Raw genomic sequence first — 23,410 nt, 5'->3', positions numbered from 1 at the left:
TTATGTGTAATGTCACTGCAGGGTTGGGATGAACGATATAGTCCTGATGCCATACGGCGAAGCTTTCCGAAAACACAGGAAGTTCGTTCATTCCACCATCACCAAGCGAGCGATCACTACTTTCCAGCCTGTTCAAACCAAGAATGCTCGCGCTCTGGCTCTGAACCTTTTGGAGAACAAGAACCGGCATGAAATGTTTTTCAACATGTAAGTGCTATATGTGTCGAGCCTTCCGACGCTGTCTGACCGGCGCGAGTTTAGGTTCGCCACCAGCGTCATTACCGGCATCCTCTACGGGCACCAGGTCGTTTCCGAGGACGATGAATACATGAAACTAATGGACCACCAAAGCATGATTGCTGTAAATCTTGGCCAGCCTGGAGGGGCGCTCCTGGATATCCTTCCGTTCCGTGAGGCATTCTTGTAGATCGGAGAAATCGACTTAACCCACTCATTGTCCATCCAGTACAATATCTGCCCGCTTGGTTCCCTGGAACAGGACCCGCCATTAGAGCACGGGAGTGGAGGCCCATGTTCAGACGTGTTTATGATTATCCTTATGAACAGGTGGAGAAGAAAATGGTCGGTGTCAGTATACACACGACTTGAGCCAAGTTAAACTCGCTTTACCATTGTAGGCCGAGGGGGTTGCAGGAGACTCAATACTCGCTCGAGTGTTGGCGAAGTTTTCTACCAGAAATTCTGTCCCTGAAGAAGAGATTGAATATGTCAAACTGGCGACCGGTGCGATGTATCGAGCTGCCGTAGAGACAGTATGGTCTTTCGTCCTCACATTGGTCGGTCATTGATGTTATTCTTAGACTTGGTCTACGATCGCGGTGCTATTTATGACCATGATCTTATACCCCGAATGTCAGAAACGTGCTCAAGAAGAAATCGATCGAGTCATCGGGTCCGAGAGATTACCAGAGTTCGAGGATAAAGATTCATTGCCGTACACCACTGCTCTTGTTCATGAAGTTTTGAGGTAAGACCTTGATTGATTGTCTGCCCTCTACTCACTGCTCTGAAGATGGCATCCTGTCATTCCTTTAGGTATTCAAACTTTCGTCTCTTATCACGGTGATGCCCAACCCTCGACGTAGCCATACCTCATCGATCAGTCCAGGACGATGTATACAAAGGAATGTTCATACCTAAAGGCACCACGATCCTAGCTAACGTCATGTGCGTCGATTTACCGAACTTTTCACCACCCTGGTTGGCTGATTGGCTTGTTTCATAGGGGGATGGCTCTGGACGAGAAAACATACAAGAACCCGTCTGTCTTCAACCCATCTCGTTTCCTTCCCAAGCCAAATGGCGATGACGAACCGCTCTTCGGCTCCGCGTTCGGATTTGGGCGCAGGTAGTTTCTGGTCGACTTCGTCATCTATGTGCCCAATTAACCTCGTACAGAATCTGTCCCGGAAGACATTTCGCACTCAACAGTCTTTGGATACTTACGGCTACAATTCTAGCGACGTTGGATCTATCTGCAGGTAGAGATGAAAACGGGAACCTGGCGCCTCCGCCGCTCGAGTTTAACCATACCGTTTCTAGGCAAGGGTGTTCGTTCTTCATTGTCAAACCAACAGATGGCTTATTATTTGATTGACAGTCGACCAAAGGAGTTTGTCTGTGATGTTCGGGCACGTTCGAGGCTATCTGAGTCTCTCTTGTCAGCCCAGGATACGTGAAGAATACCGACAAAGGGGACCTCAGCGTAGACCTACTCCCCGTGGGCTGTCGCAAGTGCTACGTACGTTACCTTCACAGCGAATGGAAGCATGATGTTTGTTATACAGCATGTTGAGTTGGAAAGCTACCTCCCTTTGACGGCATAGTCCTATTTGCCCCCAAGTCACTCTCTCATTGATATCGTTCCATATACCTGGTCAACTATAACGATACTGAATATGACTGATCATCTTATGGCCTGACGGACAGGACTGGGTTCAAGAAGAGAATAGTCAAGTTCAGTACTACCAACGCTAAGATCCCAGACCTCAGCAGACCATGTGCGTATTTGGCCCAACGTGTAACCTCTCATCCTTCTGCACTTTGCACGAGGGGATCATAGGTGTGTATTGTATAGTATGAACCATGCGCTGCTGAGATTCTAGGCTGAGCAGTCGCGGGTCAGGTCAATCGAGTAGATGGTGATGCATAGCTTAAACCTCTGTCAGTGTATACCTCCGCGTACCGGAAATTTTCTTGCTCACGCGGTTCCCTTAGTACTCACGATCAAGCTGAGCCTGTTCAGTGTCAATTCATTATAGCAGTGTACCCGGTACCGTCGCAATGCGATGGCTAAGCGGGTTTTCGGCCAGTATATAAGTGGCTATTTTATTCTCACAGGGCACCAAAAGCAATGTCCAACTTCGATGTCCCACCACCCGAGTGAGTATCAGAAATGCGTCCATCTCAGCTCAATTCTCTGATCAACTCATCGGATACCAAAAGTTATACGTCGGTCGCTGATGAGCCGATCACTGCTATCGAAGACTCCGTAATAATATTTTAGCCTATCGTAGAGGATCAGTCAAGACCACCGCGGCTAACACTACCACCATCAGGTTCAATACAATACACACCGCCGATACAGGGCCTGTGGTATTGTCATGGAATCCCGCGCAGTCGTATGTCGAGCCGTCAGCCTTTCTCACAAGGACTACCTTCAGAGAGATCTACTTCTCGATTAAGTCCATTCCGACCACCGACACCGACACCAGAAGGACCCCCGGGGTGAGCCCTCCTGTGAAGGGTTGGGGATTCCTTGACCTGATTGATTACTAGATATGTCGAGGCGAGAGCACCGACCGAACCTGTAGTGTATACCTCTTCGCCCTTTGGTCACAACTGTATGATTCTGGTACCCCCTCCTGAATCGCACGATACTCGGCCACAATATCACATCACAGTCGATGCAGACTGTCTCAACCCGTTGGTACACGTTACGACGGTCAAACGAGGGGCGAATGAATACGGCGACCTTGTTGCTGAGTTCGAGTTAGTCTGTTTCTTTGATACGTGATCCAGCACCTGGCTTATGTTCATGCTGCACTTCCCTGCCACTCTTAGCATTCGAGGGAAGCACTATAAACCTAGTGAAGTCCTGCTAAAGTCCGGCTCGCCGAGGCCCTAACGTCAATTAAATACCATGTGCTTATAGAAGCAATCCCTCAGTACTCAAAGGCCTGGCAGTTTATTCGCCATAAGCTGCATTGAGATAGTAAGCTTACAGAGTGCAAGGTCGGTCAAATGATCCATCTATTCTCTCCTAAGTCCGAAATGAACACAATGCTGCTATTTCAGTGCTACGAGTCCCCCTGGAAGACTACCCTCTACGCGACATTCAGGCCCGTGCGACGGCCTGAAGTTCGCACTCATCCTGTCATCCAAGCGCAGTTGGAGCTAAACTAGCTGGTTATATACTTGTCTCTGCGTTGATCATAGCTCAATGCCGCGCGATGCCCCAAGATAATAATGACCTATTCAATTCCCAACGGTGATGACTCGCTCTGATTAATCCTCCTTTGCAGCTTCTCAACACTCCAGAATCCGGGTTCAGAGTTCAAACATGTACATCCATAGAGAAACCACAGGTTCGACATGTTGAATTGGTACTATTGCCTTCGGATGGCAGCGAAGTATTATTAGGCACCGCTTATCCTCCGTTATTCTGCCATACCTTTGTGAGACTCCTACACAACGAAGATCATGCTTGACTATTGGGGCCACCAACGAAGCTTGTTCGCTTCATCTAGTAGACTGTAGATATGATTCTCATGGGCTATGAGCGACAATGTTACTTCCTTGTACATACACGGTTTATTATATTCTACGACACGCAACGAAAGCAAGCGAAATGTTTGTTACACACTTAGGGTATATCTCAATCAACCTTCGATTCTCCGTATCATCCTCTTCTCCCTCTCGCCCATAACCTTAACAATGCCTTCATTCTCCAACGTCTTGATTACCTCGTTGAAGTCCGCCGTGTCGACTTTCATACTGCTCTGCTCGCTCAACTGCTTCACAACGTCCGTCCACCTGATGCCCCTCTTGCCACTCGCCCCGGCCCTGTCCAGCATCGCGACGACCTCCTTCCGCATATCGTCCCGCAGCTTCCGCTGCCCCTGCCCCGTGCCCGTATTCAGCATGCTCATGTCGATCTTCCCCGTGCGGGGGTCCATCGCGCTCGTGCGTATCGCCTCGCGCATCAGGCGGTACGCCTCCCGTACGTCAGCGACCTCCACGAACTCGGACATGCGCATGCGCGCGTGCCCCTCGGAGAGACGGATCATGCTCTCGAGCTGCCGCGTCGTCGCGGTGATGCGCTTCTCGGACGCGCGGGGGTCGTCGCCCATGTTGCGCATCTCGACGTAGGAGGAGACGAGCTCGTTGCCTGCGGCTTCGGTGATGACGGGATGGACCTTGTTGCGAGCGTAGTCGATGTAGGCGGAGAGTTCGTGAATAGGCTATGGGTGCAGACATAATATTCAATGGTAATCATGAGCGATGAGAATGCGACGAACTAGAATATCATTGCCAGTGTTCATAGGCGTGTCCTCGAGGTACAACCCCACAAGATGCTGCGCGAGCTTACGGTCCAACACTTCGTCGATCTGATCCAGCACGAGATACAGCAAATCGAACCGCGAGATGAGAGTCGGAGGGAGGTCGATGTTGCGGGTGATGGGGAGCTCTGTGTCGTACTTCGAGCCCACGGGGTTAGCTGCAGCGAGAATGGATGTGCGGGCATTGAGGGTGGTGATGATACCGGCTTTTGCGATGGAGACGGTTTGTTGTTCCTACACGGAGGGAATTGTCAACATAGGCAATGATGGGGGGAAGAGAAATGGATCGGGAGCGTACCATTACTTCGTGGAGGACACTTCGTGTAGCGTCGGACATTTTGTCGAATTCATCGATGCAGCATACACCACCGTCGCTCAGTACGAGGGCACCACTATACATCTTACCTGTATCATTACCCAGTCAAAGTGGTTTGGGGGTTTACGCACCTTTCGAGAACCAATTGCTTCGAATCCGGGTCTCGCGTGACATACGCAGTGAGACCGACAGCTGAGGACCCTTTCCCTGATGTATAGACACCTCTAGGCGCGATCTTGTGGACGTACTAAAGGCCAAGGTCAGACCTACACGCTTCTGGAATATACTAACGAGGCTCGTACCTGGAGGATCTGACTCTTACTTGTACCAGGGTCGCCAACGAGTAAGACGTTAATGTCGCCTCGATAGCGCGGGCCACCACCGCCTCCACCGCGTTTGATGCTCTTATTCGTCCCACCAAACAACTGCAGCAGGATGCCCTTCTTCACGTCATCCATCTCCCAAATACTGGGAGCAAGGGATCGCGAGAGTATCTCGTAAATGTCGTCCCGCTGGCTCATTGTTCTCAGCTTGGCTTCCAGTTCAGCCCGACGCGTCTGGTGCTGTCCTCCCTGGTCGAATGGCGTATCGTCCGCATCCTCGTTTTCTCCATCGCCAACTCCACCGACACCAGGGACACGGTCACCACCTATGGGGCGCGTGCTCCGATCGTAGCCTAACCTCGTGTCGCTATCACTCAGCTTGATATGCACAACATCAATATACGTGCGGAACAGGCTCTTCATCACCCTCTGTCGAGGATTCACGCGCACAGGCACGCTGCGGAAGATGCCCGACACCATCACCCGATCGCCGGGCTTCGACACATCCACTAGCTCGTCGTACACACCGAGCGACACGGTATGGGGCGTCTGCCCGTCCGGCACCGCGTCGGGCGTTTCCTGCAGCCGGATGAGCTGTCGGTCGGCGAACGTGCACCGGTTGTGGATGAGGGAGAGCGAGGAGACGGCGCCGCAGACGTCGCGCGGGCAGCGTGCAGGCTCGGTGATCTTGCCGCGGTCGATCTCCGCTTGGATAGTGTGGTGGCACGACATGCACCGGAAGAACGCGACTTTCATGTCCGGGATGATGGGCGTCGTGCGGATCACGAGCCCTTTGATGCACACGAGCTTGTCCGTGTCTTATCGTCGTGTTTTGTTGGTGTGCAGTATATGAAGGTGATCAGAGACTTACCAGAGGGGTTGAGATCCCGCATGTTCACGGGTTTGAGGCCAAAGGGTCTGACTTTGTATACCCTAGTCATGATTTCCGAGATTTCTTCGTCGCCGTGGTCGCCTTGCATCTCCTCTACGCCCGCCCGCTGGTCTTCGTCCGCAAGCTCCAGCATCAGATCCTTCAGCACTTGATCCATAGCCGGCACCACTTCCTGCGGATACTTCACCAGCTGGTTATGCAGCTTCCTGCACGGCGGGTACGCCAGCAGGTTCGTCACGTCTAGATTCAGATTCGACTCCCCCGTCTGCCGCATCCGCCGCAGGTACATCTCGTACAAGATAATCTCCCCCTCCTCTGGCGATGCCAGCGCCCGTGTGCGCTGCCCCTGCTCGCGGTCGTGCGCAAGCCGGTACTTGGGCTTGAACCCCTTCAGGAAGTCCCGGAACAGCTTCATCGTCTCAGAGAGGTTCACTGTCGTCCCCCAGATCGCACGGATCTCGTCGGGCTCGTCGGTCGGGGCGCCGGGAGCGGAGAGGGGAGGGAGGCCCGAGGATGTGGGGAGCCCGAGCATAGTGCCGTCTGAGGGGGGGTTGTCACTCATCATGGGGTCCAGGGGAGGCGCGCGGATCGGGCGGCGCGAGCTGGACGTCGGGGTGAAGCTCAGAGAAGCGTGGATATCACCGCGCAGGTTCCTTGGAGCGGGCGCCCTCATGGGACTCCTACATCGCGAGAGTCAGACATGTCGCGATTGTGCGACCGCTACTCACGAAGGGAAATCAAGGGGATCGGAGTCGATAGGGCCATAGTTTGCGGCGCGTCTTGGTGTCTTTGATGGTGATGAGCTAGGATAAGCTAGGGGAGAGGATGTTCCAGCTACGATAGATAGTATCTAAGCATGTCCTTTTTACGACGAATCGACGCGACTTACGTGCGAATAATGGGGTCCTCTTTGACTTTGGAGTGGTCATTCCAAGTGCCCTTCTCGCGGCGAATCCAGACATGGGTGTTCTGGCGGGGGTGCCCATGCTGGTTGATGGGGTTCCGGGCAAGAAAAGCCCCTCTGCAGGAGTGGGGGCAGCACCTTGCCCTTGCTGAGCATCACCCATTTGAACATCGTCCATATCAGACGAGGGGAAATCGAGGGCCGGCGGAGAAGACATTTGTGGTGGTTTGAGAAGAAGTTCGCGAAATGAGACGCGTCGCGACGCGTCTCATTTAGGGCCGGCCTTTTACGTGCGAAACACTGCCGCCGGGGTGACGAGTAAAGTTGTTACTTCTTCGACGCGAATGGGTTCATCCTCTAAATCGGAAGATATCAACCAGGTACGGAAGGTCTTCTCGTCGACTCTGCTTCTCTGATCTTTGCTTAGAAAGTCGTTTGCATACCTTTTATCGAACCAGGTTTGATCATTGCCTGTGCCATCGAGAGCCTTCCTGAACATCAAGGACCACAGAATCTGCGATAGAACAGCAAGTTATCCGCGATGATACCGATCTGCCAGACGGCGTAGAGCTTAGGTTGAGGGCATACCAGACTGCCTGGTCGAAATGTCTTGCAAGGATTCAGGTTCGTGAAGTACGGAATCCACAAGGCTTTCAAATTCACATTGCGTAGAGTATAGTGCATCATCTAAAGGATCCTGTAGTGTCAGACGTTGTTCGAAGGGTTGAAGGGGCGTACGAGGATATTCTACCTGGGTTGCCGCAGCCCGAACTGCCTGTCATATGTATTTCAGGTGAGTGCGCCTGTATCACAGTATATGTACGCTCTCATAAAGACTGTGCTAGAGCCCACCGGGGATTCTTCGACATTGAACTTGATTGTGGAAGAATTGACGCGTAACGACCGCACTTTGGTCACTCGCCTTTATCCAGCCACTTGTAACAATGCCATGTCGGCCATGAAGGCACTTATCTCTGGGTTCATTAATCAATCGGACGATGAAGGTAGTGAACAGCGTTCGGTGCTATCGTTCATTTGAAAACTCAAAAGTAGGTAGTTGGTACCAAACACAAAGCCTCAGCATCGCTAGCCAACTACGATATTCAAACTCTTCTGGCCTGGTATGATGCACTCAACGACACGCAAAGTATCAAAGTTTTCCAATAACATATCATTCTAGCGTCGCTCATACACATCTGACTAGGGTTGGAACTTGTGGTTGTATTCCAGGGGTTCGAACAATTCGATCCGCTAGTAGTCCAGGATGTCTGCTACATTTGCAGGTATGCTATGGCGTTGTCCCATATGTATCCGTACTAATATCTGCTGCGCAGCCTGAATGTCCCCCGGCTTCCCCTTGTGTTCTTATTAGGATTATCATCTCCTCCGTCCGCCCGTTTCCTCTCACATACATATCCCAGGGCGACGCTATGTCTCCTGCGGGTGTCTAACGTTACTGTACCACATGGGCTACCGGCTTTAGAGGATGTCATATTAAAGGTAAGTTGACCTCTCACCGTTGAGAAGGGCATATATTCATATATTCGAATCCCATAATCAAGACTTTTTTTGACCTTGACTTTCAACCAGATATCGACATAGGTTCCTCTGCTTTTACCTTCCTGGTTGACTACTTTATGCGACACAATTCGGGGATCGATGCAGCTTTGACCATCTTACAGGTATGGCTATAGACTCACGTTTTTCGTTTGGCTGAGTAACATTTACTCTAGCTAGCCTACATGAAACACTTCGAGGATCCACTGACAATCCTTGTCAATGATAACCTCCTTGGAACGTCCAGTTTATCAGAGGCGATGGAAAAGCTCAGGCAACCCCAGTCTTTCCCGTTTCTGGACTCATTATTCGCCCGCGTGCACGCGCAATCAGAGCAGGCGGGCGCAGAGCATATTGACCTATGGCATCAAGAAACTATCGATTCCCTCTTCAGGTCGCTGGATAAGGAACGAAGTGCATTCCGGGACCACACCCGGCAATCTCGCATCTGGTTCAAGATTCTGACACTGGCGAGAGCTTTTCTACTGAAGGAAAATGCGATCAAGGAGGCGCCGGATAAACCTAGGTCGAGCATCGATTTGATATCTTCCTACTTAGATGGCGAGCTCGAAGGGGAAGTACAAGCCCTTGCTAAAGCCATCAAGTACGTACTCTTAATCTCCCCAATGCGAGTCGTAACACAACATTTTCTTTCACAGAAAGTTGGGTTCCTACCAGCTTCGCGCACTTCTAGACGACCTGCACGACTTCTTTTCTGAAGTGCCAGCCTCATCACAGAGGCTTGTTAATCACCCGAGAAACCATTGTACCTCACTTCTCACAAGTCTTCCTGACGAGGAGGATGTCACTGGGGTCAGCGTACAAATAGCAGAGAGCGTGAGCACCTGGCTCCTGCAGCATTGGTCGTACGTTATGTACAACATAACTTTCTCACGCTTCTAACCATCGGCCAGAGATTATTTAGGTAACCCCGAGACATCGAGTAAATTGTGGGACATCTGGTATACCGCCTCCACACCTTTCCCTGCTGATGTGGGTCCACACGCCTCCTGCTTGCGCAATCGTAGACTAACCGATTTTTAGCTCCTCAACCCCTCTACACGCTCGTCCCTGTTCTCCGGACTCTTGCAACCATGGGCCTATCTGTCACCGGCAGACGTTCAGAATGAAGCGACACGCTACGCGACGTGGCAGCTTCCGGACACCAGCATTCTTTTCTGTCGCTATCTTGACAGTGGGAAGATGATCAATGTATACGACTGGTTCGAATCCTTTGTCTTGGTCCTAGACACACAAAGGGATCGCCTACGCGAGAGGAAGAAGCAAGAAACGATGGCCGCTGCGAACGCCAAACCCCTGAAGAAGGGAACGTCTTCGAAGAGGAGTAGATCATCAGCTTCTCCAACCAAGAAAGGGGATAAAGCTGCACGAGGTGCTCCAGATGACGAGGATAACGTATGGGACGAACAGGACGATGAGAATTGGAAACTGGAGATACAGGCTAGGTTCATCCGAGCGCTGCATGAATTGGACTATCTGGGATTTGTCAAACACACGGGCAGAAAAGCAGATCATGTTTTGCGTACTGTTTTCGACGTCGCCGATTGACCAGCACGCCAATTGCAATATATGCATAGTTTGTAATGCCTAGACCCATCAAGACTCTACTTGTTTGGTCGGATTCGAAAGGTGAGTGCTGTTATTGAACGTAATGATTATTGGAAGACATTGCAGTGATCATTTGGTCCGCCCAGCAATCAGCACTCACGGTCAGTCAGTGTATGCTGGGTCGAGCACCAGAGTGATTCTAACGGGCATCGGCCATGTGCAGACAACATCTTATTGAGTGCCTCAGGTGATTGCATTTACCGGGGCTCTAATCAAAAGTTTCTAATTTTGTCCACCCCATTAGACGCAGTACCACTGCATAGGTACTCCGCGTGACTGAGCTTCTTGACGCCGTCGACGTCCCACACTCCAAGCTTCGCCCCGCCCTAGGGTATATCATGACCACCACTTAGATATCATGTATTCCTTGGTTAAGACCGACTCTTCGGACTCCATCATTTACATGGCGACGATGAGCACTCCTGAAGATGTTCACACAGACAACCTCAAGGCAGTTGAGAAGGGATTCGGGAGCGAACCCAACGAATCCAACGAAGACGGGACTTTCCATCAACAGCAGCTCGGTCCCAAAGCGAAGAGGAAACATTTCTTTTCCTCCCTCGATCCTGCCTATGCGGATGCAGTTCACCGCGATGCACAATCAGTTCAATTTACGGAACTGGACGAGGTGCATTGGCACATCCTTTCAAGCCCAGCCCTCCCTCATCTCACCACCCGTTGATTAGAAAGCTGTCAGGAAGAAGATAGACAACCGAGTGCTACCGTTGGTCATATGCAGGTAAGCGAACTTCCCTTCGTTGCCGTTATTTCTGAGCCTCACTGCATTTCAGCTACATATGTGAGTACACACTACATACGTGGTATCGTAGTGCTGACCTTCGGATTCAACCTTGCAGTCAATCAATTTGGTGAGCCACCTTTTAGCTTCCCCTTGCCCCTGGATATGCTCCCTGAGCTCCTATCGTACTAAGATCGAACAAATATGTACGTGTCCTTGCAGAGATTTGGAGAACGGAGACGTATTGATTGGTGACAGTGGCAATGCACATGTCCTGAAGGCTTTTAATGATAATTTTGTACGAGATCCAAATGATTCTCCATCACATCCTAATCACGTAACATAGGGAATATCGACCAATGCTAGATGGACACTAGCCCTTAGTATATTTTATGTTGGCTACTGTGAGCTGTGAGTCTTTGTACAAGCACCCGCGCTGATCAACCCCTCAGGTCTTCTCGAAATGCCCGCGAATGGTCGGTTCTCGCTACGCGTTTCCCCTACGTAATTCACAATACCCTCTTAACAGTACTCCAACGTCATATCGGCGCGAACAGATTGTGAATAAACCCTCGGTACACCTTTGGAATTCGCACTGACCGTACTTCTGTAAAGTTTCTTTATCTCTTTAGGTTTCTGGGGAATTACCTCTTTGTCGTTTGTATATGCTAAGGGGTACGCAAGCCTGTTGGTGCTGAGGTGAACGACTTGGCAAGCCTGAAGCTTCCCAACTATGCTGATTTACTATCATTCTCAGAGTTCTATTGGGAATCGGTGAGGCCGGCTATTACGCAGGGATGATTTACTATCTATCCTTCTGGTACGTTCCATGATATAAAATGGAGAGTACGACTCGAGCATTTTTGTAGGTACAAACGGTATGAAGTAACTCACTGCCTGTGGCGCGCAACTCATATATTTCACCACGGCGATAGATCGGAGCTTGCTGTGCGAATAAGGTGCGCATTTCTGTCTATATCCACGATCCCACCCATCCTGATTGGGACAGTCTATGTATGACCGGGACGCTTCCTGGAGCAATTGGGGTATAATGATTTGATTTAATTCTCGGGTGTGGTCATCTGAGAGTCCTATTACAGGGTCTCTTGGCCTTCGGACTTGTTCGAGCGCATACGTCGCTCCTTGTTGGGTATGTGACGAACATTTCCTTGCTTGCTTGCGCTGACGCAAGGCCTCTAGATGGCAGTTTCTGTTCCTAGCGAGTCACTCTAATATTGTGTGCATCGAATATACTAACTTTGTTCAGATTGAAGCTATTCCAACCTTGATCATGGCGATCTCGATATTGTTATTTCTTCCGTCGTTTCCTTTCTCTGCCGAGTTCCTTTCCCCAAGAGAGAAAGCGATAGCGCAAGCTAGACTCAATAAAGACCATAATCCTCAGTCCCATGGCGGCATGTCGGGATGGGAAGGCTTTAAAGCAATAGTATCGGATATCAACGCTTGGCTTTTCATGCTCATCTATGCCAGTTGTGAGTACAGCTGCCATTCCTGTAGGCAACACTCATTGACCTCCTTTACTTCAGTCAATGTTGGAGTGGCCACGATATCGTACTTTCTACCAACCGTCAGTAAAATCGACTTGCCCTGCGCAAGATTCTCATGCTGACATCATTGTCAGTTGATACGAGGCCTCGGGTTCTCGGACATCAATGCGCAGGGCCTCACGGTGGCGCCCTACGTGGTCGGTTGGTTCATGGTCGTCCTCCAGGCTTGGCATAGCGATCGCACGAAAGACCGCGGTTATCACATAATGCTCTCTTGTGCTATTTCGTTGGTGGGCTACGTCATTCTGGCTATCTTGTCGCAGAGGAACGTTGGAGCCTCGTATTTTGCGCTGTTCCTGGTTGTTGGCGGTAATTACAGTTTATTCCCTTTGGTCATGTGGGTGTTCCGAACCACGCACACAGGCGCAGAAACTAACTTTTGACTTTAAGGAGCTGGGCAGCTAATGCCTTCTCTCCGACATCCAAACGGGGCGTTGGGACTGCCTTTATCGTTTCCATCTCAAACTGCGTATCAATGTGCGTCCCCTAATATTGCCAGTGAACGAAGCTCATACGGAACCTCGGAAGTGCTTCTCCGCAAGTATATTTCGACCCTGATGATGGCTTCCAAAAGGGACACGCGATAGCCGCAGGGTGCGTACTTGGGGAGCGAACCATTGCAGACGCTGGGACGATCTCATTGTTCCTAGGATGCTGGCCCTCTCATTCATCACGGCATTTACTCTGCGAACTCGGCTAGCCTTGCTGAACAAGCGAAACAGGCGGCACATGTCATCTTTGGACCAGGATGGGAAAGGTTCCGTCGACAATGACGGAGAAGAGATCTGGGACACAGACCCGAGATACCAATTCAAGACATAATCGTGGCGCCGCTTCACCTCGTGTGCACTACATATTGTCTTCTCAGGCGAATCGCAATGTGGTGCTGAGTCCTGACTCTGTGGCTGAGATTGCGCAGGATTCAAATTGTGCCAAGTTTTCTCAGCTGGGGGTAATCCTGGTATTTCTCATGTCACTCTCTCAGGGATCGCAGCCTGTAAGTTGAGAACGGTAAGATTCCCCTACTCTGGTCATCGTTAGCAGCGATCCTCGTCCCAAGAAGTCTCAATTGAAACATATCGCTATAAATATGATTTACAAACATAGCAGCTGCGATAGTGGATTGTCGAAGCGGACCTTCGATAATGATCCCCGAGCTTCTTCTGCTTCTGCTACTACCCGCAGTCGTCCTCGCATGGCGATTGCGTAGGTTTGGCCACCGAGAACATTTTCTTCCACCAGGGCCTCCTACAAGATTTCTGCTGGGAAACGTGCCAGACATTCCCAGGAGTCTGCCATTCATCCAGTGAGTGCCACCTATGAGATTGTGGTTGACTGTTGGCATAACACTCACTATCAGGCTCACTCGCTGGGCAGTAGAGTATGGCGAACTCGTGTCGGTGTGTTGCCTTCGTTCAGCGCTCAGGGAGTAACCAATGTAACTTGGTCTTGATCATTCAGCTAAAGATTTTGAACCAGACCATGGTAGTCGTGAATAGTGGCCCCGCAGTGAAGGAAATCTTGGATAAGCAAGGTGTCTTGAGCGGAAATCGTCCCCAGGCGTACTTGATCAAACGTGCGGAAGGCGAATATCCTTTATTCTCTAACCTAGGTAAGTGATCGTCTCCGTTCCTTTCTAAGTTCCAACTAGTTGATAGCCTGTTCCAAGATGAGCGCGTCTTCAAAGGCAGTCGGCGAGCATATCATACATTCCTAACCAACGAAGCTATCTCGAGTTATCTCCCAATGCAACAGGTGGAATATGCGAGGCTTGTGAACGACCTTGCCACTTCTCCCGAGGTCTGTCTCCAATCACAAGCCCCTCAATCTACACTCTGGCTCAGGATAACTTCCCCGGTCACAGAATTTCATTCCCCACATCAAGCGTATGTCCACCTCAATCATGGTGACACTCCTTTACGGCAGACCAGTGTCCGACTTCGGGGTCACCAAACACCTCGTATACTCCGAATCCATGGTTAAATTCAGTGAACTAGCTGATCCCTGGGCGCATCCCCCTTTGGATATGATGCCCATCCTGAGGTATGTTCCTGCTCGGTGGGCTAGGTGGAAAGCCCTGTGCGAGGAGGCCAAACGTGTGCGAGGGGCCTTCTTTGACGACATAACCGAAGACTTCGAAGCACGATACCGCGCGGGGGATCGCACTGGTTCGTTCCTGGAGAAAGTCCTTGATCACCCTACCCACTTCGACATGACCATCGAGGAAATCAGGTGAGACCCCCGCTTCGACACTTTATAAAATTCATGGCTCATCCATATGGTCTGAACAGAGGCATGAGTCGTCTGTTGATGGACGGTGGGGTTGAGACGACTGTGTCCTATATCCAGAATTTCATCCTGGCGCTTGTATGCTACCCCGCTTGCCAGGCCAAAGCGCAAGCCGAGATTGATGATGTGATCGGAGGTGAACGCGTTCCGACACTGGAGGACTTCGACCATTTGCCGTATCTGTGTGCTGTTATTAGAGAGGTAGGGTCTGAGGCTTAGAACTTGAGCGTGGGTTCAATTGTTTCCAGGTTCATCGCTTTCGACCGGTCCTTCCGGGAGCTATGCCCCATGTCGCTGCTGGGGACATTCATGTAAGCGTCGCCATTCTGTACTACGCTCAGGTGCACTGCTGACATAGATCTAGTACAAGAATTATCTCATCCCGAAGGGCTCAATGATTGCAATGAATACATGTTTGTCAAATCCATTCTCCAATTTCAATTCTGACGATGCATCAGCAATCACTGACAACTTATCTAGGGGGGATCTTCCATGATGCTGGTACACATTACTGACAAGGATTGTTAAATCTCTGATCATTTGCATCTAGACGTTTTTGAGAGTCCAGAGACATTTGACCCGGAAAGATATCAAGTCGGAATATGGCATCAAGGGCGGTGCAAACCCTGATGGTCTCCGAGACACGCTTCCATTTGGTGCTGGCCGAGTGGGTTCATCATGTACATTCCAAAGCCAAACTTCCCTCACCTGTTTCCAGCGCATCTGCCCTGGGGCTGAAATGGGTCAACGCACAATCGTAAGTATCATCCTCAACACTCGAGTACCGCCGATCTTATCAGAAGTATAGGCAATCAACGCTATGAATCTTCTCTGGGCGTTCAAGTTTACCGACACAACTGGCAGGTGCTCTATGGATCTTGAGAATTACCATGTGCGTTTCCCTTCGAACTAATTGTGTTATACCCATTCCAATGGACTCTCCAAGCCTGGCGTAGAACTTTCGCCAAATCGGTTTGCTTGCGACATCAAAGTGCGGGATGCCAAGCGAGTGAAGCTCATGGAAGAGACCTACATGCATGCGAGTGCTTGATCCTCGCTACGCACAGCTCACGGCAGCAAGCTCAATACGACGCCTCACAGTTACTAGTTGGACATCATTTGATGCAATGTGAGCAGTGCCGTGTTCTGATCATACTTCAGCGCGTAGCTTCTAGCCTATGCTAGGATACTATGATAAGTTTGCTAGTTCTAGCTATAGTAATGATGAGTTGAGAAGCTATCTATATCAGAACGTTGAGAAATGACCGTTGTCCTGCCAGACTCGGAGGGCGGGGTTTGGAAACTATAGATATTGTGTGGTTCGCGGAGTATCTGGGATCGAAAATTTCGGACGCATTACCCAATATAGCAGCCAGTTCATTTTGTTCCATCGCAACGACAAGTTCACGAGTTGACGTTACGACCTCACGTTCCTTCACGACCTCAAGCTCAGTACGACTGCGCTTGATCCAGGCTTCCATCGCGCGTCCCACCTCGCCTCGCCCTCGCTTTAAGCCATAAAGCTCACATTCTTTTTGTTCGCCCCATATTCGTTAGCTTTCAACCATGCAATACTTGGTCTTCACTTTCCTCCTCGTTTCCCTCTTCTTGGCCGCTGGTGCGCGCGCTGGGGTTTATGTGAGCTTCAAAAACCCTCTCAGAGCAGTGCAAGCGCCTGACATGACCCTTGCTAACTAGATTATCCGACCCTCGGCTGGATCGACATGTCGCGGCGGAGAAGAATGTACACTACAATGGATGGACGACGGGCAGAGTCCGTTGTTGTCAGCCTTTGGACCGAGTACCGCAGGACTCTACACCGGGCAAATGGTGAGTGTTCCGAGTTATTCTTCTTTCAATTTGCAACGATACTGATGGTCGGTCACGCCGCCACAGAAATTAGTTCAACCGCTGGGCGATGTAGACACCTCTGGAAGCAGGTCCTTCACATTCACTGTAGATCCCAGGGCTGGCCCGAATTCCAACGACTAGTGGGTCATGGGCTATCCCCCTCCCATCCAAACTCATTGTCGTACTGACGTTCCACTCTAATCTAGTTATATCGCCTTGGCCTCTAAATCGCTCGGAGAGATGGCGTGGTCACCATTCTTCAGGTTCACTTCCAATCTTGCTTTGAGACCTGAACTCCATTAACGATGTCTCCAGGATGTCCAATATGGAAGGGTCTTTTGACTCGCCCTTGCCTTCCTCAGCCATACCCTCACTGTCTACCTTGTCACCACCGCAATCCAGCTCGACCACTATTCTCCCTACTATCACCGTCGGCACTTTAAACACATTGCCACTTTCTATATCCTCCACCTCCATCGAACCCGCTGCATCGTCATCGTCTTCAACAACACCGAACCCCAGCGACTCATCAGCTCCCTCGTCCTCTGCGACACCTGCGACACCTTCATCTACAACCGGATTCGCGTCACCCTCATCAACCTCGATATCGACACCTTCAACACCGACACCACTAGCGTCTCTACAAGCTACGAACGTATCCCCGGCGCCTGCCTCGACAGACGTCGTTGAAGCGATAAGCTCTCGCTTCGTGACCTCGACATTATCTCCCTCCTCAGAACCCACTGCAAGCTCAGCGAACTCTAACTCGTCATCCAACGCTGCCTCGACGCTTCTCCGTGGCTCGTCTTTGTCATCACCGCTATGTGTAGGGGCAATCACTTTGTTGGTGTCCTTCGTCGTTTCCCTTTTGTAGCCCAGTCACTAGCCCTGTTCGTCCATCCGACCACTGCGATCCCTCATCTATTATCTAGCTATGTTGCTTCCCTGGAACTTGTTTTGATATTATCATTATTTTGTTTCCTTCCAATTTCCTGCGAAACCAACACTTGATCTCCCTCAAGTTGATTTTCGGTCCTGGCGATACCTCAATTCCGTACTTGACTACGCACTGCTCATTGTCTATTAAATCATTGCTTTAGAAAGAATATGGCAAAGCGATAAAGCGTGCTAAGATCTTCGTTACGCGTGGAAGAAACCTATATTCGTGTCACATGCTTCAATGTTTGATTTCAGATTCTACAAGTTCAACCACGACTCAGTCTACCAAGGGGACATCTACCAAGGGGACGTGTAGGGATTCCTCGGTTTCTCGTACGTATCACGACCGTTCGTTCACCACTTATTTCGGTCTGCGCACTCGAGCACGAGTTGCTGCGGTGCACGTTCTGGCACGCACATCCAGCGAACACTGTTTCGCGTCTACAGGCGACTGGCGAGCTGCAACCAGAGCGTTTGATCAGGATGCAAGCTCACAAGACACGAAAGCCCTCGCGACGGCATGGAACTTGTCCAACCGGCTCTTCCTTCGAAAGCTCTACTGGGCGCCGTGACGCTTCCTGGCCACAATCTACACGGAGGATCTCCTTGTCGGCGAAGGATGCCTATCCGACGACAACTCCTCAGTCTTACTTCAACGTCACAGGACTCCTTGGCGAAGGGTCTCACGGAAAGGTCCTACTGGCTCGCTCCGACGGGTGTCCGCAAGCACAAGACGGGCTGGTGTATGCGATCAAGGTGCTTCCCAGGAAGGTACCACACGGGACACGCGGGACCAGGGAGCTCGAACTACTGGAATGGATCGCCGGCAGGCCTCAGGATAGGACCAGCGCGGGAGTCTGTTTTCTGCAGAAGATGATCAAGGGATTTGAGCGAGGAGACCATCTTTTCATAGTCATGGTCCGTTCCCAGCCTCAGGCTACTGATTCAATATTCACTTTCAACCGTAGGACCGTCACTGCACTTCACTGGCCGACCCCGCGTTCGCACAGCGTCTCAATCTATCGACTTCTATTCTCGCGCACTCGTTGACTGGCCTATCTGCTTCTGTCTCTCTGCCTCTGGAGTCTTCTCCATCTCTAGTAAGTGACTCGCGGCCACACCGCGAAATTCTGGCTACTCTCCGTGTTCTTGCTGCCGAAATCGTTCTTGGGCTGTTATTCCTGCACGAGCATGGAATCGTACATCAAGACATCAAACCAGCAAATATCATGGTGTCGTTTGCTGGCCACATCGTGATCGGCGACTTTGGTGCCGCGAACTTGCTTGACTGTGCTGGCTCTGGCTCGACGTCCCCGGTTACTTGTATCGTTGTAAAACCCGAAGAACTGGTCATGCACACCCCATTGTACGCCGCGCCCGAAATGGTGACCCGAAATCCCGAGCAGCTTCTGGTATACGGACAGCATGTGGACTGGTGGGCCCTGGGCGTGACGCTGTACGAACTATCCACCGGCGACACGCCGTTCCCGCTCTCTCATCGCCTCCAACTATCAAAGGACCAAGTTTCTCGTATGTACAGCCGTAGGAGCGACGGCGACACAAGCATCTCATTTGGCGCGTTCGAGAAGATCATGCTGGACTTGGGCGCGAACAGCCACGGCGGCGACCTTGATCGGGGAGTTGGAGATTTCGAAGCGCTTCTGAAGGAGCTGTTGGTGCACGAGCCGCAGTACAGGTTGCACGGTGCGCGGGTGAAGGAACACGAGTTTTTCGCGCTGATGGGCGATCGGAATGCGGGATGCAGCTGGGAGGATATTCTGGCGATGAGATGCCCGCCGCTCCCCGACCCGATCTGTAATGATGGCGAGGAAGGAGTGATAGCTGATGGATTTGGGCTGGATGATATCGGCGGGCTCATTGCGCCCGATGAGATGGAGATGGTCCAGGGCAATGCAGCTGGTGACGTCCTGGCTCCCAAATCACAATTATCCATTCACGATCACGAGGGCTTAGGTGACGGCCCAAACACCCACCCAAGTAGCAGCACTCTTCAAACCCTGCCTGAAATACCGTCCCTCCCTGACCTCATGGGCGAGGGCACCGCACTTCCTCAATCTTCGGAAGTTGACGCTGCTGGTCCGTCGTCGGTTTGGGACTTCTGCTACCCCGCTCCTCAGCGACACACATCGGATGCTGACTCCTCGCCCCGTCCAGCGCCATCCCCGTCGGCGTCCCCTCCCCAGAAACAAAATGGACTGAGCAGTGCCCAGCCGCCGAATTCTTTCGATCAATCCTCTGGGTCCTCAATTTCTGCGCCACCGCCGGTAGACGTCGACGAGCCGCGGGTAATGGATATCCATTGCTCTTTTTCCGACGAGGGCGACGAGGAGTACTCGCCTCCCCAACCCTGGCCGTCTACGTGCTCCCTCGCCAACTCCATCGAACGAACGCAAGTAAATCAGCATGCCCCCGCTCCGCGTGTTTCACCCCTTCTGCTTTTGCACCACTCTGAGCGCCCTCGAGATCTGTGTCGTGGCGCGGCACTCGACTACGAGCACCAGTTGTCCCCCATAATATTTCATTGCCCAGTTCTGGATTCGACCGTCAGCCTGGGTGTCATGGGACCCGAGGATTTCTCTATGGTTGAGAAGGACACTAGCTACTCCTCTAATAATCTCCTCTCTCTTGGCGAATCATGGACGTTCGAAGAGAACATAACGATCGCAATTCTCGACGCCATCGGTTCGCGCCCTAATATCAATGCACCCCAACGCGCCAAGCCACTGCCCGCCCCACGGACACATCACAAGAGGAAGCTGAACTGTTTGAAGCTGAAGCGAGTTGTTTTCTACAAGATTAAGCGCTTCATGAAGAATAGACTCCTTCGAAGTCTATTGAAAGTGAGACCCTGAACCCGTTCTTCCTCCATTTCTGGCAATCTCTTTGCCTTTTTGATTTGTTCTGGGCTCGGAGGCCTTCGTACCCTTTCTATTTCATTATTTATCGCACATTGTCCGTCGTTCGTTGTATCCTGTCACCAGCTTTTTGCATCTGCATAAACCATAGCCCTTGGCCCGTGCCATTACATCAGCTGGTGTCCCGAAACGCCCCGGGACAAGGATAGCGCGAAGGAGGGCTTCGGAATGACTTCATATCAAAACCACAGACATCGGAGCTGACAGAAAGTCTTCTGTGTTCGCGACCACCACATTCACTCCAGATGCTCTGCAAGAAAATGGTCTTTGCGGGTCGACCGTCTCGCCCTGCATCCTGCCTGGTCCTGGCCAGTGGCGGCCGGGCGCCTGCGTATGCTAACTCCCGGGCTTTCAGTTCCTCGTTGCCTAGGAACAAGGAACGGCTCGTTATCCTGGGGTCTGGATGGGGCGGTTACGAGGTCCTTCGCGCAATCGACAAGGAACGATGGAGTAGGTGACATTTCCCTGTGCAGTGATGGTTGTTGACGGATGTTTGCACTAGACGTAACCATGATTTCGCCGAATAATTATTTCAATTTTACGCCGTTGCTCGCCAGCTGTGCCGTAGGCACTCTGGAATTTCGGTGCGCCACCGAACCGGTAAGCTTGAATCTCAAATAGCGCTCAGCGGCGCTTTGTTGCTGATTGATGTCGCGACATTCGTAGGTGCGCCGGTATTCGCCTGAAGTTGTAAGTTGCCCATTCACGCGCATGGTGAGGCCGCGTGTGAGGGGAGCTCATTGCATTGAACTTTCTAGGTCGCATATCAGGCGTGGTGCGATCATATCGGTAAGCCCTGTCAAAGATTCGGGGAAGAGATCTTGATTCTCGAGCGCTCTGCTACCGACAGATTTTCGTCAGAAACGATTGCAATGTGTACGCTCATCACCTTCTCCGCCCCGGGCGTAGGCCTTTAAGTTCTCAACTTTCCATTGTCTGTAGATGCCAGCCACGCCTCCCCTGTCATTCGAGACGAGATCAGCGCCCAAAGCTGATGCCACTACAACTCAATTCCCTGGGACTGGCACTCCCTTTACGCTCACGTACGACAAACTGGTGATCGCAGTCGGGGCCTATTCACAGAGTAAGCTTCGTCATGATGCACGGTGATGCACCACCTGACAATCATTCACCAGCGTTCGATGTTCCTGGCGTAAAGGAGCACGCCCATTTCTTGAAGGACGTAAAAGACGCTCGGGCTATCCGCACTCGGATATTAGAGTGTGGGTCTGCATATGGGCTTTCCGTATTTATAGACGATCGAACTGATTTGTGGGGGACGATTAGGTTTCGAACAGGCAAACCAACCAACTATATCAGACGTTGAGAGACGCAAGTTGCTCAATTTCTGCATCGTCGGTTCGTCTGCTTATCAGTTATCCCGGATATGTATATGTCGAGTCTCTGATCCCTGGTTGCAGGTGGTGGGCCGACGGGTGTTGAATTCGCCGCTGAGCTGCATGACCTCTTGCATACGGAGATGGAACGCCATTACCCGGGGTTAACTCGCTTTGCAAAAATCTCAATGTATGACGTAGCACCGCAGATTCTGGGGATGTTCGATGAAAGTCTCGTCAAGTGCGTGGTCTCCATGAACGAATCTCTAATTCACACAGGGTTCACCGCCTATTCCTATAGGTACGCGGAGAAGACTTTCAAACGCGACGGGATTAGTATATTCACTAGCCATCATGTTGAGCGTGTTGAGCCTGTAAGCGCGAGCATCTATCTTTGTCGTTGACGGCATACGAACATGATCCCCGTCTTAGGGAAAACTGTTTGTCAAGGAACAAGGAGAAGGTACTGTTGTCACACTTTCGGTTCGTGGCCGCGCTCATTAGACTTATCGCCAGTCCCATTTGGTCTCCTCGTGTGGAGTACTGGCCTTGCTCCGAATCCTTTAGTACAGTCAGCGAGCGACGTGAAAAAGGACCTAAAGACCAGCAGGTGCGGTGTACCCCCTTTAGCTTATCTATGCGCTCACTTTCCCTTTCTACGTAGCATTATCACGAACGACCACTTAAACGTTCTGAAAGAAGATGGAACGCCGTATTCAGACGTGTGGGCAATCGGCGATGCTGCGATGATTGAAGATGCCCGCCTCCCTGCTACGGCCCAAGGTCGGTTCACGTAGTTTCCTGATCTACGCATGGGATTTACCGACTTGTCGCCCCAGTTGCGAATCAGAAGGCAAAGTACCTTACGAAGAAACTTAACAGGCTTGTAAAGGACAAAGATTCACCCAAACCGTTTGAGTTCCACAACCAAGGCAGCCTGGCGTATATTGGAAACTGGTCAGTAGTTGGTGTGCCTGGGTAGGTTCGCTACTCACGCGCATGCTAAAGGAAAGCCATATATGATCGCTCTGGCACCGGGAACAATGTCATGAACAAAGAGACAGGTCGCCTTGCTTGGTTGCTTTGGCGGTCAGCGTACTTCACCATGACACTGAGCGTCAGAAACAAGTACGTTATTTGGGACTTCCATGCTCTCGTTCTGTACTGAGACACTTCGCACAGAATCCTAGTGCCAACTTACTGGTGAGCAGCAACCTTCTATCCCCGCCGCTAAATTTGCGCATTCGCTGACAACATCTCCGGTCTCGCAGGTTTCTTAATTGTGAGTCTGCTCTCTTTTAGCGCCGCGACAACACGCTTATCTTTCCTAGGGATTTTCGGCCGAGATTTGACACGTTTCTGACTTTGACATACAGCAATTTCCAATTTCCATCATCAACGCATCATCATCACAACTCAAGCATACATCAGGACTTTACTACCATATACACATATAGATAGACATATCGCAGTTAGTTATACAGGATGGGGGTATCCAGATATCCTCAGACCATGTGCCAGGCATCAAACATCGGCGTCGGGTATAT

The 23,410-nt window shown here is 51.1% G+C and overlaps 9 protein-coding genes across 9 annotated transcripts; 8 read left to right on the top strand and 1 right to left on the bottom strand.

Moving 5' to 3' along the window:
* Positions 1-46: 46 nt before the first annotated feature.
* On the top strand, positions 47-1,618 carry PC9H_000300 (uncharacterized protein; the record flags this gene model as incomplete). Its single annotated transcript, XM_036769962.1, has 9 exons — positions 47-207; positions 262-410; positions 467-582; positions 639-773; positions 822-988; positions 1,034-1,056; positions 1,107-1,188; positions 1,247-1,369; positions 1,420-1,618. The coding sequence occupies 9 exons, from the start codon at positions 47-49 to the stop codon at positions 1,616-1,618; spliced, it is 1,155 nt and encodes a 384-aa protein (XP_036635807.1).
* Positions 1,619-2,374: 756 nt separating this feature from the next.
* Positions 2,375-3,426, top strand: PC9H_000299 (uncharacterized protein; the record flags this gene model as incomplete). The annotated part of the gene is made up of 5 exons (XM_036769961.1): positions 2,375-2,403; positions 2,467-2,512; positions 2,551-2,705; positions 2,800-3,016; positions 3,319-3,426. 5 exons carry the CDS (start codon positions 2,375-2,377, stop codon positions 3,424-3,426), a joined length of 555 nt encoding a protein of 184 aa, XP_036635806.1.
* Positions 3,427-3,902: 476 nt separating this feature from the next.
* PC9H_000298 (uncharacterized protein) lies at positions 3,903-7,235 on the bottom strand (the record flags this gene model as incomplete). Its single annotated transcript, XM_036769960.1, has 9 exons — positions 3,903-4,484; positions 4,542-4,817; positions 4,882-4,975; positions 5,031-5,146; positions 5,202-5,462; positions 5,520-6,040; positions 6,094-6,794; positions 6,843-6,948; positions 7,004-7,235. 9 exons carry the CDS (start codon positions 7,233-7,235, stop codon positions 3,903-3,905), a joined length of 2,889 nt encoding a protein of 962 aa, XP_036635805.1.
* Positions 7,236-7,362: 127 nt separating this feature from the next.
* Positions 7,363-10,144, top strand: PC9H_000297 (uncharacterized protein; the record flags this gene model as incomplete). The annotated part of the gene is made up of 13 exons (XM_036769959.1): positions 7,363-7,398; positions 7,446-7,476; positions 7,530-7,642; positions 7,691-7,811; positions 7,864-8,022; positions 8,076-8,165; positions 8,223-8,301; positions 8,353-8,518; positions 8,581-8,700; positions 8,752-9,179; positions 9,235-9,441; positions 9,490-9,568; positions 9,620-10,144. The coding sequence occupies 13 exons, from the start codon at positions 7,363-7,365 to the stop codon at positions 10,142-10,144; spliced, it is 2,154 nt and encodes a 717-aa protein (XP_036635804.1).
* A 463-nt stretch (positions 10,145-10,607) lies between these two features.
* On the top strand, positions 10,608-13,333 carry PC9H_000296 (uncharacterized protein; the record flags this gene model as incomplete). The annotated part of the gene is made up of 18 exons (XM_036769958.1): positions 10,608-10,832; positions 10,891-10,943; positions 11,166-11,241; positions 11,290-11,347; positions 11,396-11,419; positions 11,473-11,503; positions 11,559-11,642; positions 11,701-11,763; positions 11,813-11,821; positions 11,879-11,902; positions 11,953-11,989; positions 12,044-12,093; positions 12,144-12,436; positions 12,491-12,531; positions 12,586-12,848; positions 12,902-12,988; positions 13,040-13,105; positions 13,162-13,333. The coding sequence occupies 18 exons, from the start codon at positions 10,608-10,610 to the stop codon at positions 13,331-13,333; spliced, it is 1,656 nt and encodes a 551-aa protein (XP_036635803.1).
* Positions 13,334-13,656: 323 nt separating this feature from the next.
* PC9H_000295 (uncharacterized protein) lies at positions 13,657-15,851 on the top strand (the record flags this gene model as incomplete). Its single annotated transcript, XM_036769957.1, has 13 exons — positions 13,657-13,817; positions 13,872-13,911; positions 13,973-14,123; positions 14,181-14,311; positions 14,376-14,743; positions 14,803-15,001; positions 15,049-15,111; positions 15,165-15,213; positions 15,281-15,301; positions 15,388-15,467; positions 15,519-15,557; positions 15,609-15,692; positions 15,747-15,851. The coding sequence occupies 13 exons, from the start codon at positions 13,657-13,659 to the stop codon at positions 15,849-15,851; spliced, it is 1,491 nt and encodes a 496-aa protein (XP_036635802.1).
* A 515-nt stretch (positions 15,852-16,366) lies between these two features.
* Positions 16,367-17,525, top strand: PC9H_000294 (uncharacterized protein; the record flags this gene model as incomplete). The annotated part of the gene is made up of 5 exons (XM_036769956.1): positions 16,367-16,438; positions 16,499-16,630; positions 16,697-16,791; positions 16,858-16,914; positions 16,967-17,525. The coding sequence occupies 5 exons, from the start codon at positions 16,367-16,369 to the stop codon at positions 17,523-17,525; spliced, it is 915 nt and encodes a 304-aa protein (XP_036635801.1).
* A 548-nt stretch (positions 17,526-18,073) lies between these two features.
* On the top strand, positions 18,074-20,463 carry PC9H_000293 (uncharacterized protein; the record flags this gene model as incomplete). The annotated part of the gene is made up of 2 exons (XM_036769955.1): positions 18,074-18,508; positions 18,559-20,463. 2 exons carry the CDS (start codon positions 18,074-18,076, stop codon positions 20,461-20,463), a joined length of 2,340 nt encoding a protein of 779 aa, XP_036635800.1.
* A 308-nt stretch (positions 20,464-20,771) lies between these two features.
* On the top strand, positions 20,772-23,226 carry PC9H_000292 (uncharacterized protein; the record flags this gene model as incomplete). Its single annotated transcript, XM_036769954.1, has 17 exons — positions 20,772-20,976; positions 21,029-21,126; positions 21,193-21,216; positions 21,285-21,431; positions 21,469-21,610; positions 21,663-21,749; positions 21,814-21,885; positions 21,948-22,104; positions 22,165-22,237; positions 22,296-22,326; positions 22,380-22,473; positions 22,528-22,646; positions 22,703-22,820; positions 22,872-22,991; positions 23,046-23,066; positions 23,135-23,145; positions 23,195-23,226. The coding sequence occupies 17 exons, from the start codon at positions 20,772-20,774 to the stop codon at positions 23,224-23,226; spliced, it is 1,551 nt and encodes a 516-aa protein (XP_036635799.1).
* Positions 23,227-23,410: the final 184 nt, after the last annotated feature.

This window comes from Pleurotus ostreatus (genome assembly GCF_014466165.1).
Source record: "Pleurotus ostreatus strain PC9 chromosome Unknown scaffold_1, whole genome shotgun sequence".
Taxonomy (NCBI): Eukaryota; Fungi; Basidiomycota; class Agaricomycetes; order Agaricales; family Pleurotaceae; genus Pleurotus; species Pleurotus ostreatus.
This window is presented reverse-complemented; position numbering and strand designations above follow the sequence as displayed.